This window comes from Fusarium tjaetaba (genome assembly GCF_013396195.1).
Source record: "Fusarium tjaetaba strain NRRL 66243 chromosome Unknown NRRL66243_c0000181, whole genome shotgun sequence".
Classification (NCBI taxonomy): Eukaryota; Fungi; Ascomycota; class Sordariomycetes; order Hypocreales; family Nectriaceae; genus Fusarium; species Fusarium tjaetaba.
Genome location: NW_023501377.1, coordinates 99 through 16666, shown reverse-complemented (window position 1 = coordinate 16666; position 16568 = coordinate 99). Strand labels below are relative to the sequence as shown.

Sequence of the window (16568 nt, the reverse complement as noted above, 5' to 3'; positions counted from 1 at the left end):
CTCGCACCCCCTCGCCCACCAAGAGAAATGGACCATCGTCCGCAACAAGACAGCGCACCGCGCCTGGCAAGACCATGTGATTACGTGGGCGTGGGACGACGATGCCAAGCCTGACTCTGAGGCTGCTGTCAGGATGAAGACTGAGGAGGGACGGGGCGAGGAGACGGGCGATGGGTGGTTTGTGAGGGATTTGAAGATGGGGGATGTTGTTACGGTTTGGGCGAAGGCGAGGTTTGGAGGGTGGGTTAATCATATTGAGAAGGTCAAGATTGATGTTTACTGGGCGGTTTGACCGGTGGCCTATTGGGATGCGTATGAATGAGAGATGGAGTATGAGTTATGATTAGTCGCTTTACGTACAGCCTTACAAATGGGAAATGAATCAACGAGTATACCTACTGCGTAATACCTGACCTTTGCGAAGGGACAAGCTGCCATTTCGTATGTGAATGTACTCAGTTCAGTTCCCTTTACTTAGTGTTTCAGCCTCATGTCATGATCGCGGGGCAGCGCTCTACGTCATTCACTCACTCAGCCCTCCCACAACACCATCTCAACCTAATCTTCAATAGACTCCCACCAATCCCAAGCTGTCTCCAAATTTAGGCACGAGAAATGAGATTCATTGCCAACGTCTGCAAAAATCCAAGATTCTTACTCTCAGCAACCTGTCTCGTTCACCAAAACCCATCTCTTCACCACTTCACGCGCACAATGTCTACGACACTCAAGAGTCATAACATCCCTCTCAGTCTTCCCAATGGCCTCACAGAAGAACAACTCACTTCATTTAAACCATTTACCGTGAGTTTTCTCAACCCATGTTCCTTCATCTTGCTAATGCTCTCAGAAATGGGTCGACACACTCACAAACTCACTCCGTCTTCAATCCGATGAATCTCACCCCTTCCACAAAGACCCCTACGCTCTCCGCTCAGTCACAATTCAATCCTACGATCTCTTCGGTTCCAAACGCATCGGTTTCATAAAACTCACAGCAACAGTCTCCAATGACTCAGGCGAAACCCTCCCAGCAGCCGCACTCCTCCGCGGTCCCAGCGTAGCAATGCTCTTCATGCTCATCCCCTCCGACGTCCCCCCCTCATCATCAGAGCGCTACGTCGTCCTCACAGTACAACCCCGCGTTCCCGCCGGCAGTCTCAGCTTCACCGAACTACCAGCGGGCATGGTCGACGACGCGGGTAGTTTTGCCGGAGCAGCAGCGCAAGAGATCAAGGAAGAGCTGGGCGTCACGATAAAAGAAGAAGAGCTTACGAATTTAAGTGAACTTGCTACTACTGAGGATGGTGAAGATATTGCGAGGGGTATGTTTCCCAGTGCTGGGGGTTGTGATGAGTATATTACGATATTTAGCTATGAGATGAGGATTGAAAGGGAGAAGATTAAGGAGTGGAGTGGACGGTTGACGGGGTTGAGGGAGCATGGGGAGAAGATTACGTTGAAGGTTGTTCCGATGAAGGATGCTTGGAGGGAGGGGGCGAGGGATGCGAAGTGTTTGGCTGCTTTGGCTCTTTGGAGGGGGCTGAAGGAGGAGGGGAAGTTGTAGAGATATCGCCATGGAGGTCTTGGGTGAGGCTGTCACCGACTCCGAAGCATGCGAGATAGAATGCGTTGAGGCTGTCGCTGTTGAGCAGGTCATAGGCTGGATAAGGATAAATACCCAATAATCGAAAGAAGCATTGAGTCCAACTGAGACATGCATCCTCGGAGACAACAGTGCATGAAGCTGAAAACCCGGTCGCGGGTTTATAACAAGTGCATATTGAGATATCTCTAATCACTGATGAGTCGACTTATCTTCAGCTAAAACCTGCCCTGAGTCACTACGATAGCAGAAAAAGACCAATAAGAACAACTATATTCATTATTTAAGGTTCAATCACCAGCGATAGACATGCAATTGGTGATTCATCGCATGACTTACGCAGCTTCAGGGTAGGTAGTTTGTGTGACGTTGCACATCTTCTCACCGACTTCGGCAGGGCGGTGGCCTTGGGGAGCAAGAAAATGCCAGACCTCGATATAAGGTATTAAAATAAACTTGATAAAGATATCCTAAACCGAATAAATATGTCCCAAGTTTATAAAATCTTCCTTTAGTCTTTTTATCATTTGGGACCAAGGTCTTGAGTTTTCTTCCTCTAGCTAACTCATCGCAACTTCTCAACACACAACACAACAAACAGACAAAGTTCTCTCCCCAACTCACTCAAAATGTCTGTCTTCAATGCAAAAGTGACTTCTACTGAGCCCCTCGTAAGTATTTCCCCTGAAATTTACCAACATCCGCTAACAATCTCAGTCTAAAGAGGAAGCTCGCTGGATCAAACTCTCCAAGTATGCTCACTTGCCTCTCGCCCTTCACCTCTAACATGAATATCAGAATCACATACCGTGATCCAACAGGGACACTCCGGACCTGGGAATCAGCCGAGCGTCTCACACGTCCCAAGACCGCCGACATCGACGGCGTCGGCATCGTAGCCATCCTGCCCCTCCGCACGGGCCCCGAACTCATCCTCCAGAAACAATACCGCCCTCCCATCGATGCCGTCACCATCGAAGTACCAGCCGGGCTGATCGACGAGGGCGAGACACCCGAAGAATGCGCCATCCGCGAACTCCGCGAGGAGACGGGCTACGTCGGCGTCGCCACTGAGACGTCGCCCATGATGTTTAATGACCCGGGGTTTTGCAACACGAACTTGAAGATGGTGCATGTCAGTGTTGATATGGACTTGCCTGCGAATAAGGACTTGAAGCCGGAGTTGGAGGAGGGCGAGTTTATTGAGGTTTTTACGGTGAAATTGACGGATTTGTGGGGGATGTGTGAGACGTGGGAGAAGGAGGGCTGTGCGATTGATGCGAGGGTTGGGACTTTGGCGGAGGGGATCTTGTTGGCGCAGAGGTTTAAGCTGTAGATGATCATCGACTGATAGACTATAGAACGAAAAGTTATGATTCGAATGAGCATGTCGATGGACTGTCCTCTATTATACTCAATTATGTACAGGAAAGGTTGATGTAGGATCACCAGAAAGCATGCCGTCTTCTAAACAGGCACAGCCTTTCCAGCCTCACCCTCATCAACACTACAAACCTTGTTACAAGCACCCTCATCCGTACGTCCATGCAAGACTTCAATCCACTGAATCTGCTGATACGCCGCACCGCCCTCCGGAATAGTACCCGTCCACGTATCCCCATTACTCCAGGCATTAAAGCTTAACTGCGCCGGATCTCTAGGAACCTGGAACGCATTACGCCAGGTCTCTTTATCATTGACCTTCCAGATCGTAGCCTCGGGCGTCCAGTCAATAGTGTGCTTTGCCCAGTCCGTCCACTTGAGACCGTCGGGCAGTGTGGCTGCTAGGTGAGCGCCCTCGACTTCGCCGCCCTCGTCGGTGTAGGATGGTTGGTTTGTGTAGTGGATTATTGTGGGATCGTCTTTGGTGAGGACTTCGATGTCTGCTTCTTGGACAAGGGCGAGGGAGCCGCCGTTGAGATAGGTGAACATTGCTGTGCAGGCACCGGGTGAACCCTTGGTACGAGCGTACATTCTCAGCGAGACGTATTGATGTTTTTCAAGGGACTCAAACTCGGAAGCAGTCTGGAAGCCATTGTGACGAGCGGTTCTCATAGTCAACCACGTATCACTCGCAGGAGAGACATCGTTGTTCTCCTCAATGTACAGATTGTTGTAAGTATTCTGCATAGGGAATTCTTCGTTTCCATTGTTCCATTTCTGAGGACCCCAGGTTTGAGCAAACTCAGACTCCCAGTTAAAGAAATCTGAAGAAAAGTCTGCGTCGGCGTTGCCTTGGATTGTGTCGATGAGAGGAGGAACACCAGCGTACTGGGAGAGGGAACGGAAGTCAAAGAAGGAATGGCTTGTGTAGTACTGGGGACTATCGCCCTTGGTAACGTAGCAATCGCATGATGGATCTTGAGCCAGAGCCAAAGGAGCGATGGCGAGGATAGAAGCGAGGAGGGACTTGGTAGAAGACATGATGAGTGATGATATCTGGATGAAGATACTATTCTAAGCTGATCTACCGACCTTATATATCCTCCTTTCCAAGTATTTTTAACCATTTCCAATTCTCCTGCATGATCATAGGATCAAACATGATTGAACGATATACGTCGCTGCTAAGATGACGAGTTGCGTGTGATAGGCTCGATGGGCCTCGAGGATCAGATACCCTGTCGAGGAAATTAAGCTCAGGAGCGGGAAGACCCACGAGCTTACATTCTGACAGGGGTTGTAAGGCGAAAATACTCCTGAGTCTCCATGCACCCATATAAGATTGGAGAGATGTAACGGTGACGATGAGCTTGCTCGCTGTGAGGTTTGTGTGATTGGTAGATCGTGACGATGATCATGGATGGGTTTGGGGGCTGAGCTGAGCGGGAGAGTCCGAAGTCCCGCGTATTTACATTGAGATTAAGAGTCCATCGTTGGAAGCGTTCGAGACTGAAACAGAGGCTTATTAGATAAAGATTGCACTAATGTTTTAAACTTGGCGATCCAAAACTTAGCCTTCTGAGGCATTCTCGCTTGGAGTCAACTGTTGAGATGCACCGCTGTGTCCAAAAGCAAGCTAAGGAAATCCTCAAGACTCAAGATTCCCCAATTGACCAAACAAGGCTGCTCCGGAGGATTTGCATAAGCTGATCGCTCTTGATCCATGGAAAATGAACCACGGAAAGGCAGTGCGTCTCACTCCTTCGAGGCTGTGTTGACGACATGAAACAAGGATAAAGGAAAACCTTTTCCAGAAAGATCTCGACGTCCTACGGACACCGAGAGAGCCCCTCTATAGCATGAAGACTTCCTGTTGATTAGACCAAGATATTAGAATAGCCCAATCTAGGATTCACTAACTTTACCTAAGTCTTAGGATAGTTTTCTTGCCTCACCATGAACTTGGAGTTGCCCACGGCTCACTTCCCACCGCTGGACTCTGCTTAACAGGACTTGCCTCTCTCTCCGACGAACTAAACATATTCCTCACTTTCCGTCTCTGCTTATTTACCCAAGAACCTGCCCGGCTGAACAGGGAGTATACGAAGAAGTACAAGATATACCACTCCGACGGTTCAACCTCCATCCTTTCAGGTCTATAGCTCTCAAAAGCCGTCGCTCTTTTAACCCATTTCTCATCCTCACTCCCACGCATCCGTCTCACGATCCGTCTCTTAACACCGCGATATGCAACAGCACATACAGAAGCCATGTTTCTCATGTTAGCTACGACGATGAACGTCACAGCTGCGACGAGAACTGCTGTTAATGCTAGCATTGGTCGGGGATAGTCTTCGTTTATACTCCAGAGGGCGACGCAGAAACTTAGTGGGAGGTAGAAGATGCTGACGTATGTGAGGAGTTTGACGTTTTCTCCTAGACGAGTTGAGACACGGCTTTCGATCACGCCACTGGCGCTGAAGAGCTGCGAGATATGTCAGTATGTTAGGCGTAGTCTAGCTGCTGAGGGATACGTACGCCTTCTCTGAGAGCTTTCGTCTTGTCACGACTTGCCTCGAAACGAGCAGATATGATCCTCAATCGATCAACTTGCGCCTCAATCTCCCCCACAACTCTTCGTGTCAAAGCCTCTGGTGTCTCCTCCGTTCGTGACTCCTCCGCTGGATCAATCTCCATAAGCATATGAGGCCAATCTACACGAAACCTCCTCCACTCCTCTATAGCATCATCAATAAGAATAAGAAAAGACTCGAGACAACTGACGATCCAAAAGTATTGCCTTGATCTTGAAAACGTGTCGTCGTCGAATAAAAGATTGTCGTGCTGGACGGGGTCGAGAAATAGAGGGTCGTGATCGACGATTGTGTCGAGGGCTACTTGCATTCGACTCCATGCATTACCTGCTTTTTGTAAATTCGTTCGAATAGCATCGAGGATGATATCTTCTGAACGGTATTGCCGACCATCACTCTGAGGCGGGTATGTTCGTCGCGGGACTTTGTGCACATCATATGGATCAAAATCAGCAGTGGACGGCTTCATGATCAAGACCGTCCAGAAAGAGTCACGCTTAGCATCAGCTCCGGGAAACTCTTGATAAGCACACCCCAAAGTGAAAGCCTGTTGTTTGATGTACGGCCCCTTCTCTCCGTAAAGACGACCATAGTTCCACGTCGATTGCTTAACAGCTGCATCAGTAGGCTGTGTGCAAAGCTGATACCACGAAATGTGAAAGGACCTCCACGGAACGTTTTCGGAGCCATGTAAATCCTTTGCAGACGGTCTGCAGAGCAGATGCTGATTGATAGTGGCACGAAATGCCCGGCCCTTGCTTGCATTAAGCTGGTTATCTTGGAAGAGAAGCTTCCAGACGGTCATCGAGTTATACCGGGTACATTTCTCCTCCATGAGACCAGCGGTGATGTTTGCGAGGCCGTCAAGCTGAATCACGCGACACCACCGTCCTTCGCGATGGATCGGCTGCGTTGGGTGATCTTGTATGACTGAGGGGTATGATACAAACCCATTGCCTTCTCTCTGAAGCGAGGCTTGGATCATCTCCCAACACGGCGGCCCCTCAACACGCAATGGTGGAGAGTCATGTTGGAAGGGAGTTGATTTGGTTCGCAGACTATATACGGCATTTTGAGAGCCCCCAGGTGCCGTGAGGTCAATGATAGTAAACCAATGAAGTTTACTAAGTAGTTCACGCGTAGGCTCGAGATATTTATCGAGACTGCGATCGATATCATTCCGCGTCCGTCGATGACGAACCTGCATGCGAAGCTCACTCGTATGAAATGACAAAGGAAGACGACCATCCTGCGGCACAGCGTAAAACTCCCCAAGAGACTGACGAATCTTGTATCGATGTGCCTCTGTAAGTGCAGTCTCGATCAAGTAATCGCCCGAACCACCGTACGTAATTCCTTGACGTCGCGTATATGCCATGTTCAGGTTCCGCAGTCCCGGAAAGAAGGAGTAAGGAACTTCGAAGTATGTTCCTACCACTGGTGATAGCGTGTCTGGTGCGGTTAGGGGAAATTGCAAGTCTATGTCGTCGATGTGATACCACTTTTCGTTTTCTCCGCGGGTAAGTTGCCATGGTGGCATGAAGTCCGGTACTGGGCTGATGGATTTGTTTCTGGAGGATTGTGTCTCATGATCGCGTGGGTACCCTGTTCAAGGGAATTGTTAATTAGGATGTTGGTGATGAGTGGAGATACGTACAGTAGTTCCAAGATTGAGTGGCATTGACAACGACGTCTCCATCTTCTGGGCGTTGGGGAATGTACTCTAACTGCTGGGGCAGTGTGTACGAAGATTGCGAGGGAGGTGGTTGAGAGCTGAGAGTGAATGGCTGTGGTCCATCTTGACTAGTCTCAAAGAGCTGAAGCCTTTTCTTGTAAGAATGAGATGCGAAGCGAAGGATGTTGCTCAAATTGGTGTCTTTTTGCGCCGCAACGCTGAGATCCGATGACACTCCTTCATCGAGGTTGAGTTTATCCCCTTGTACAAGAACTTCATCAATCTCTTCAAGGCATTTCTCTTCGCGTTGCTGGGCTTTCAGTTCAACTGGTGTAGCCATAAGCGTCACCAATTTCTCAAGAAGATCATTCTGCTTCTCATGCGCGGCCTTGATCCCGCGAATGATATCAAGACATTGAGTCTGGAACCCTGGATCTTTGGCAGCCATCGAATCGAGGCTGATTCACGGGCTAAGGAACCTGGCTGAGGTTCGATGAAGTTGAGGAAACAGTAGTTTCATCCAATGTCTGGCGGTGGATATTGCAGGTGGTTAGCGCCCTGACCAGGATCATTTTCTGCGACGCAGGAGAACAACGCGACCTCCTGGTTCAACATGATGGCCAGGCATGTTACAAAGTACAGCCATCGTGAAAGCCGACATTCTCACCATCATTACCTTGGTCACGCGACTTGTGTCAGATCTTGAGATCGAGGGCCAGATCAGGGCCAGTATGCAGAAGCCAACCGCCTACTGATCAAGATCCACACATGCATGGACAGTTGAAACCTGGAGTATCCCTCACGTCACAGAAACTCCCCCAAGGACTAGATCTCAACGGCGCCTTACCAGGCTGAACCAAGTGGGCTACCGGCCTCGTCGGATCCGTCCACGGTGTCCACGGGATCCGCTCCGGACCGAGACCCATTAATGCCATCAGATCGCCGATCCAAGTTCCCGGACACCCTCGGCCGAGTCTCCCCGCATTTGTTGTCAACTTGACGTAGAGTAAGCAATCGTAGGACATACGTCGACATTTAACAAGACGTGGCCGTAATCACTACGAATTGAGTTCAGACCTTCCTATCAAAGAAGCTTAAACCCAATGTAATCTCTGACTGTCGTAAGCACCTCGTGGTGTCGCTTGCGTGTCCGCCTCAATCAAGCCAACCCGTTTCAGGGCCAAACATCTCATTGGCCAGCGCCACGATAAGGCGGAGTAATCTCTCCAGGTCAGCGACGACGTCACCGCGCTCTAGACCAATTAGCTCCCGACGATTTGTCGCAAAAGTTCCAGGGACAACCTAAACTTGAATCTTATGATGGCGCGTTTCCTATTCCCTTATCGTCATTCCTTTCTAAGCATGTTATAATATTCTGTTGTGGCCTGCGATTTGAGCGTCGCGATATTCACTCCTTAACCACTCCAAGCGCGTCGTGAAACATGGCGGCGCAAGCGAAACTTACGGACGATAACGTCTATGATACGGATGTTGAGAGCAACCATGGGATTGAGAGGGATGAAGGGCCGACGGAGCAGTCGCCTTTGCTGCCAAGTGGCACGCAGGAAGATGATGAGCCGTCCAAGTCGTTGAGACGACGCGCTTTGGCTATGGGCATGCTGGCTCTTCTCATGGTTGAAGTGAGCCAGTTCATCATGAATCCTCCGACCAAGAAGATCACCGAGGATATCATCTGTCGACAGCACTATCCCGATCATTTAATCGGCGCATTTGATACAGATGACTATCGCTGTAAAGATACTCCTGTGCAGAAGACGTTGGCTATGGTCCAGGGATGGGACCAGGCCTTGGAGATGGGAGTTCGTAAGTGAATGAAGTGATCTTGAAGGATATTCGCTTACGTGTGCTAGCGATCTTGACGCAGTTCCCGTATGGTATTGTTGCTGATAAATATGGAAGACGGCTTGTTTTGTTTCTAGCCATGCTCGGATGCTGTCTCTCAACAGCTTGGCTCTTATTAGTCCGTAAGTGCACCTAACCCATTTCGTGACACCTACTCACAATCTCAGTGTCGTTCCCAAACATCTTTTCAATCTGGGCCATCCTCGGCGGTGATATCTTCTTCCTCATCGGAGGTGGAGGTCAAATGGCCGTAGCAATGGTCTACACCATCGTCGCCGACGTAGTCCCCGTCTCCGAACGAACAGACATGTTCTTCCGCCTCGTCGCCCTAGTCCTAATCTTCAATGTCATCTTCAACCCCATATCCGCATGGCTACTCCAGTTCGACCCCTGGTTATCCATGTGGATCGGCTTTGGCTCCATGGTATTTGGGACGATGTGCATTCTCCTCATCCCCGAGACGATGCATCTTCGACGCAAGGACGATAAGAGACATAATGAAGAGCATGAGAATGAACAACTTCATGGTGTTTCTTTGAGGAAGCATAATGTGTTGAAGCAGGCTTGGTTCAGCATTCAGAATGACATGCAGCATGTTTGGCGGTTTATCGTTGCGGACAAGAATATCATGATGCTCATGCTGGCCATTGCATTCTTCTTCCCTGTTAGAACTGTACTTGCGGGAGTGTTGTTGCAGTACATTAGTAAACGCTTCGATTGGTCATGGTCCAAGGTCAGCCCCTTCATCAAGACTGCGTTTCGTCCACTAACATTTTGACAGGCAACATACATCTCGACAATTGGAATCGTCGCAACAGTCGTGTGCTACCTCATAATTCTCCCGGTCACATCCGACTTCCTCAACAAGAGTCGTCGCTACAAATCACGCCCCGTTGCAAGGGATTTACTCCTCGCGCGCATTACCATTACAATCATGGCAGCCGGGTGTTTGCTGATGGGTGTTGCTTCAGTGCCATGGCTGTTTGTCATTTCTCTTATCACTGTCAGCATTGGCAACTCTTTCGTGGCACTCAGCAGAGCATTGATCAATGCTCTGGTTGAACCGCATACCATCGCTACCTTGAACACTACCATCTCTCTTATTGAAGTCATCATGGGGTTGACTGCGCCCGCAATGAGCTGGCTCTTGGGTCGCGGTTTTGAGTTGGGTGGTCAGTGGATGGGATTGCCATTCATGGTAACCAGTCTTATGGCCATAGCGACGGCTGTAATGCTGTTTATCGTGAAGCTACCAGCTTCAGGTATTGCGCAGGCTCACGAGGGTTGAGCTTGGTGCTTGGTGGGATACATAAGACAACAAGGGCGTCTGGAGTTATATGATCTTGCGATGTTTCATTTGTTTTTAGAATACTTAGACATTGCAATATACGAGCAAGTAATTGTTAAGTACTCAAGTATTCAGTAATTGCACATGCATCTCACTGCCATGCAAGCCATGGTGTCGCACTGGAGCTCCACCTTATCGATAAGCGGCCCCGCGGTTGCCTACTCCACCCCAGCTTCTGGAAGTTGACCTTCAATCAACATTCATCATCATCTCAATAATTACTGTCTGACATCCCTCAAGCTTCCGACCCAGATAAGCTTTTTGTGTCTCAATCTTAACAGATAATATTGTTTGATCGCTCGACCACATCTCTTTCACCATGTCGGATGACGAGGATTTCATGCAGGAGTCGGATGAGGAGCAGTACGCAAGATCAGCCGCGCACACGCAGTGCATCACTAATTACGCCCAGGTACGACTTCGAGTACGAAGAAGACGATGACGAGGAGACCGCCGACGTCGATATCGAAAACAAATACTACAACGCCAAGCAGCTCAAGCTTTCAGACCCCGAAGATGCGATCGCAGAATTCCTAGGCATTCCGCCACTCGAAGAAGAGAAAGGAGAATGGGGATTCAAAGGTGTGAAGCAGGCCATAAAGCTTGAGTTCAAGCTGGCTCAATATGATAAGGTAGGGGCTTTGTTCGAAGAACAAGGACATCGCTGACAACGATAGGCTGCTGAGCATTACGCCGAACTCCTCACCTACGTCAAGTCGGCCGTCACGCGCAACTACTCCGAGAAGTCCATCAACAACATGCTCGACTACATCGAAAAGGGAGCAGATGGCCCAGAGGCGGTGAAGTGCATGGAGCAATTCTACTCCCTCACGCTGCAGAGCTTCCAGAGCACCAACAACGAGCGCCTATGGCTCAAGACCAACATCAAGCTTGCAAAGCTACTTCTCGATCGAAAGGAGTACGGCGCTGTAGCAAAGAAGCTCCGAGAGCTCCACAAGACCTGTCAGCAAGAAGACGGTACCGACGACCCTAGCAAGGGCACATATTCACTAGAGATTTACGCACTTGAGATCCAGATGTTTGCAGAGACCAAGAATAATAAGCAACTCAAGGCCCTGTATCAAAGAGCTCTCAAAGTCAAATCCGCGGTACCACATCCCAGAATCATGGGAATCATCAGAGAGTGTGGTGGAAAGATGCACATGAGCGAAGAGAACTGGAAGGAAGCGCAGAGCGACTTTTTCGAATCGTTCCGCAACTACGACGAAGCAGGTTCTCTCCAGCGAATCCAAGTTCTCAAGTATCTGCTCTTGACAACAATGCTGATGAAGTCCGACATCAACCCCTTCGACTCACAGGAGACCAAGCCGTACAAGACAGATCCGCGAATCTCCGCAATGACAGATCTGGTCGACGCTTACCAGCGGGATGATGTACACGCGTACGAAAAGGTCCTGCAGCGTAACCAGGACATCCTAGATGATCCATTCATTGCCGAGAATATCGATGAAGTCACGCGAAACATGCGAACCAAGGGTGTTATAAAGCTTATCGCACCTTACACACGCATGAAGTTATCCTGGATCGCCAAGCAGCTCAAGATCTCCGAGCCCGAGGTACAAGACATTCTGGGGTTCTTGATCGTTGATGGAAAGATCAACGGTCGAGTCAACCAACAACAGGGTCTCCTGCAGATCACCTCTGACGCAGACACCGAACGCATCGCAGCTCTCGAGGGACTCACGTTGTCTATTTCGGAACTGTTTGGTGCTATTTTCAGAGACGGAGACGGATTCCGCAACAGTGAGCATTCGGCAACGGATGAGCAAGTAGACATGTCAGGCATTCCATTGGGCAAGGGAGGGCATAGGGCGGCTACTCAACATCGCAGGAAGAAGGGGAAGCTGGCTGCAGCCTGGCCCTGAGAGCGCGGCCACAGAATGAATTCACTGTATGGTCATCAACGTAGCCCCGGGGATGTCCGCAGACCAGGAAACCTCTTTGCTACCGTTTCCTGTTTCAACCCCCCAGGCCATTTTGCTGGATCAAGAAAAGTAAGATGCTGTTGCAGTTTTCCTGCGGGTGCATCCGCGTTTGGAGATGCTTCGACGGGATCTCGCATAGTACGAGGCCACTGGCAACGGTGGTTCCTCGTCGCACCAGACGGGTAGCAGCATCGACTACGGACCAGTTGTTTCAGAGAGAGATGACGAGAAAGAAAGTGCAGAAGGGGACGAGGGCCGAAGTGACGCCGTATTCGGACTTGAATCCCCCGCCAATGTCTCGTGTAGCAAAAGCGAGTGACGAGTAATGTTATTCAATATAAACAAACGACCTCATAGTCAGATGCATTGTAGCCTGATGTCTCAGTGGTGACCAACAGCGTGATGTTCGGCAGTTGTGCAGGTATCCTCTCGCCTCACCTGATTTTTAGTCTTGACATATGTAAACGTGCTGGGCTGATCTAAACTTTTCAAGGCTACCTAGTCTATGATGCACCAGCCATCGACCGAATTTGAAAGAGAAACAAGGACCAAGCTAAGATCGCTGACCATCATCAGACAAGCGATGCAACGTCGAGTGGTTACACAAGACGGGACTTGGGGGAGCTGCGAGGGGTAAAGCGGCTTATCATTTCACAGGATGCGGCTGATCATTGTCTTGGCCCGCAGAGAATTTCACTGTTTGCTTCTGAAATTTCTTACTTTTGCCGTTGGGGGGGAGTGTAACACATGGAAGTCAGTAGAGTGACACATATTTGCAGTCAAGGTATGGGTCATGATGCTGAATCGTAGGTCGCGGATAGCTGCAGAACGGAACGTGTCCAACCTTCCGAATTCAACGGTGGACATATCTAGATTGGGGGAGATGCAATACGAGATGGAAAACTCGCACAGAGCAGGGAGACATATCATGGGAAGCACGGGATAGTGAACATCCAATGCCGACCGAATGAAACAAAGGCGACGGAGCGGCGCCGGGAGGGTACACACAGCGGGCCGTTTGGTGGTTGACCTTGCGAGGTGTGCAGAGAGGTATTTTACATTTGAATGGTGGAAGTTTGTCTTCTGTTTGCTCAAGTAGTCAAGGTAGTTTGTTTGCCGCTGATTCACAGGTGAAGTGCTGAGTGTTTGAGGCGGGAGGGAGGCGCGGATACTGGGTGAGGACCGTGGACCCGGTGTTGAATAGAAAACACGGGAAGGATTCTGTGAATTGCTTTTTTGTTCAGAGTCTTTTTGATTTGATGGAGTGTGGAATGTGGATTTAGACTACTGTACTGTACGGTTTGAGTCCAGTTCTGTCAGATCGTGGCTTATTTGGATCGCGCTGAGCTAGCGTCACGATAGCACGCATCGGAAGCGGCACCCGATATTTCATTTTCATTTTCATATGCTACCGAGATATATACCTCCCTAACTAATACCTCAGTAGCTTGATTGCTCTTATACACATGTGTCGTCTTCAGCTCAATTGCCGTGTTCACATCGAGAAGGTCAAGCAAAGATCCCCAGCACATGCCTACCTGCTGCATAATCATCGACCATCGTTTGGCCCCGACGATTGGTCTCTGGGGTGTGTGTTACACGAACCAATTGATAGCTTCGATTTACACAAGGACCGTGCGCACCCACCGCTAGAGATTTTGGAGATTTTTGATTGCACTTGTCGGCTGGTTTTGACTTTCAGACTTTCCTTTGGTTGACTAGAGGCAGATGGTATCTAACGTACTAGACAAAGGGACCTGGCAGTAGTTCAGTTCGTTCTTCCTCGTTCAATACCACTAGGTAGCTGTAGCGGTCATTGATATTGGCCGTGATTCAGTTAGTCGATAGTCAACCTACCCACCCCCAAAGCCAGAAATAACAGGGGTTCAGGCACACGCAGCTTCGTCTCATCGCCACTTTTACAAAGACAGTGACATTCCTACAAGCCATCGAGAAGAAAACTCTGTAGTTGGCAAGTTCCATGCATGAGATATTCCCTCCCTCATTCGACAAACATATACTTCGGCTGTCGTAAACACACTGTTTCCGCGGAGACTTTCTCGCGTTAAGCTTCCCGTTCCCGTTCCGCGTACGGCCCGTCTTCCGCGACCAATCTACGCAAGCGATGTGTTGCTGTTGTCAATCCGCTGGCGTTTGAGATTGTACAGTGAATACTACAGTACATAGTAATGCCTGTTTGACAGCTCAAAAAGCAAAGTGAAAGATCGTATCATATTTCAGAACCCCATTCTCCATTCTCCGGGGAGAAGCGGGATCGTGTTCCAGGGCTTGGCTTTTCCTTAGCTGCTTGGTTTGTATTGGTCTGCTCGTTTGCTCCCCACACGATTTAGATCGGGATGAGTAAATAAAAATACAAAAAAACGGTCGTTGATATGAAGATCGTAAAAGTTAAAATATCGCAGAGATGAATGTGATTAGATGCTCGTAAGTACGTTTCCATAATAAATGAAGGTTCCATAAATGAGGCACAGACAGGTACGCCAAGTGATGCGGCACATTTTGCATCGTCTGGGCATTGTATCTTTCGTACCTGGCCATATGATAATGCACACTCTGACACTCTCATAAAGACCATAATACAACTATAACGCCCTTCATAAAGGATTCATTATCTGCTTCTCACATTGGTTGCTCTACGATTACTCTCGCCCGGTTGAAACTAAAGCAAATCACCCGACCACGAATCGATCTTGATTCTCTACCTCCACTACGCTATATCTCACCCATACCTGAGCTTTTTTTTATTTACACCACAAGCGCTCTAGCCGGGTCATGGCTATAGCCAGACCAGTGGGAAATTTCACTCGCATGCCCGTGCCGCACAACGGCGCATCGATTCTCAAATTCATTTTCAGCTTCGCATCGTAAAAAAAAAACTTGCTTGTGAAAGATGTTTGGCAGGGCCATCGTCAGCGGGAGATCGTCATGGAGTTTTTGGTGAAAAGCACACCCAATCCCTGCTGGCGGTGGAGACTGGTGCTGTAACGTACTAATCTTTTATAACGGCCAGGCCCAGGTTCAGTGTGTGGCGTGTTGATGTATCGTGCTGCCACGAGGGTCTCTCGTCTCTCTCGTCTAGCAGATATTGAGGACTTTTGATACCGCTTGTTTTGTCTGTCGGATAATGAGGAAGCTGACGTGCCATTGTTGGATTAGCGTCTTCAGGTGAAAGGATCATATGTACATACATACACTCACTCACAAGCTTGAGCTTGAGCTTGAGCTTACCTTGCCTAGATTGACATTTGCTTGCTACCCCCCCTCTTGTATCACATTGATCGTGCTTACAACAAGAGTCTTGGCTCTCTCAAGTCAAGCAGCTTAGCTTAGCTGTGTCCAACCCTCCCACAGACAAGAAACTAGCCTCGCCTCTGTATCACCCACACTAAGAACTTGGCTTGGCACCCTGGGGCTCGCTGCAACTCCATTCCCGTCACTACACTCTGCTAGCCGCCCTCACCTCACTTGTCAACAAACCTAACCTAACCTCTGATGATAGTTTTTGTCTACGTCGTGCATTATCCAGGTCCATGTTGCATCGAAGCCAAATAGACTCCCGGGGAATTTAATTTCTTAGCGCTATCTTTCCTTTTTCCCCTCTCAAACGATTCTCGACCTCATCAAACCGTTAATCTCAACCGTGCCGCAAAAACCTCCAACCCCGCCGTGTAAAAAAAGCCCCTCTCGTCAGAAAAGACTCAAGTCCAAGTGTTAAGCTAGGGGTACAGTTCCCGTTAGAACGTGCCGCTCATTCTCACTCACCTCAGTTGCTCACGCTAGGCTAATCGAACCCGCCCGCGCGTGGATTGTCCCTAAATCCCTAGCCCTTGGCCCTGAACCCCTGTCTCAATCCCTGCAGTGACCCCCCCAGGCTCTGTCTCTCGAACCGTGCTGTAACCTACGGGCTACCGAGGAAGGGAAAGGGAAAGAGTACGTCGGTGTCCGTCTTCTGATCCACAGGGCGTTTGACAGCGCGAGATGGTACCCGGGGGGCATGGGCATGGGAGCACTCTGGATGGAACAGACCACTTCGTTTTTTTGGTATGTATCAGTATCCGACGGGTGGCTTGTCCGTTCTGCTAAGATACGGATATTGTACTGTACCTTGCTCTAGGTATTCCCTGTCCTGGTC

General features: G+C 49.4%; 6 protein-coding genes across 6 annotated transcripts; 4 read left to right on the top strand and 2 right to left on the bottom strand.

The window, feature by feature from the left end:
* Positions 1–714: 714 nt before the first annotated feature.
* FTJAE_8427 (Nudix hydrolase 14 chloroplastic) lies at positions 715–1567 on the top strand (the record flags this gene model as incomplete). The annotated part of the gene is made up of 2 exons (XM_037355242.1): positions 715–804; positions 851–1567. The coding sequence occupies 2 exons, from the start codon at positions 715–717 to the stop codon at positions 1565–1567; spliced, it is 807 nt and encodes a 268-aa protein (XP_037204504.1).
* A 668-nt stretch (positions 1568–2235) lies between these two features.
* Positions 2236–2942, top strand: FTJAE_8426 (ADP-ribose pyrophosphatase; the record flags this gene model as incomplete). Its single annotated transcript, XM_037355241.1, has 3 exons — positions 2236–2277; positions 2324–2358; positions 2405–2942. The coding sequence occupies 3 exons, from the start codon at positions 2236–2238 to the stop codon at positions 2940–2942; spliced, it is 615 nt and encodes a 204-aa protein (XP_037204503.1).
* A 131-nt stretch (positions 2943–3073) lies between these two features.
* Positions 3074–4030, bottom strand: FTJAE_8425 (xylanase 1; the record flags this gene model as incomplete). The annotated part of the gene is made up of 1 exon (XM_037355240.1): positions 3074–4030. The coding sequence occupies one exon, from the start codon at positions 4028–4030 to the stop codon at positions 3074–3076; it is 957 nt and encodes a 318-aa protein (XP_037204502.1).
* A 1022-nt stretch (positions 4031–5052) lies between these two features.
* Positions 5053–7706, bottom strand: FTJAE_8424 (uncharacterized protein; the record flags this gene model as incomplete). The annotated part of the gene is made up of 4 exons (XM_037355239.1): positions 5053–5076; positions 5253–5474; positions 5528–7188; positions 7241–7706. The coding sequence occupies 4 exons, from the start codon at positions 7704–7706 to the stop codon at positions 5053–5055; spliced, it is 2373 nt and encodes a 790-aa protein (XP_037204501.1).
* Positions 7707–8700: 994 nt separating this feature from the next.
* FTJAE_8423 (uncharacterized protein) lies at positions 8701–10409 on the top strand (the record flags this gene model as incomplete). The annotated part of the gene is made up of 4 exons (XM_037355238.1): positions 8701–9082; positions 9130–9243; positions 9289–9854; positions 9903–10409. 4 exons carry the CDS (start codon positions 8701–8703, stop codon positions 10407–10409), a joined length of 1569 nt encoding a protein of 522 aa, XP_037204500.1.
* Positions 10410–10788: 379 nt separating this feature from the next.
* Positions 10789–12355, top strand: FTJAE_8422 (COP9 signalosome complex subunit 2; the record flags this gene model as incomplete). Its single annotated transcript, XM_037355237.1, has 3 exons — positions 10789–10832; positions 10882–11101; positions 11147–12355. 3 exons carry the CDS (start codon positions 10789–10791, stop codon positions 12353–12355), a joined length of 1473 nt encoding a protein of 490 aa, XP_037204499.1.
* Positions 12356–16568: the final 4213 nt, after the last annotated feature.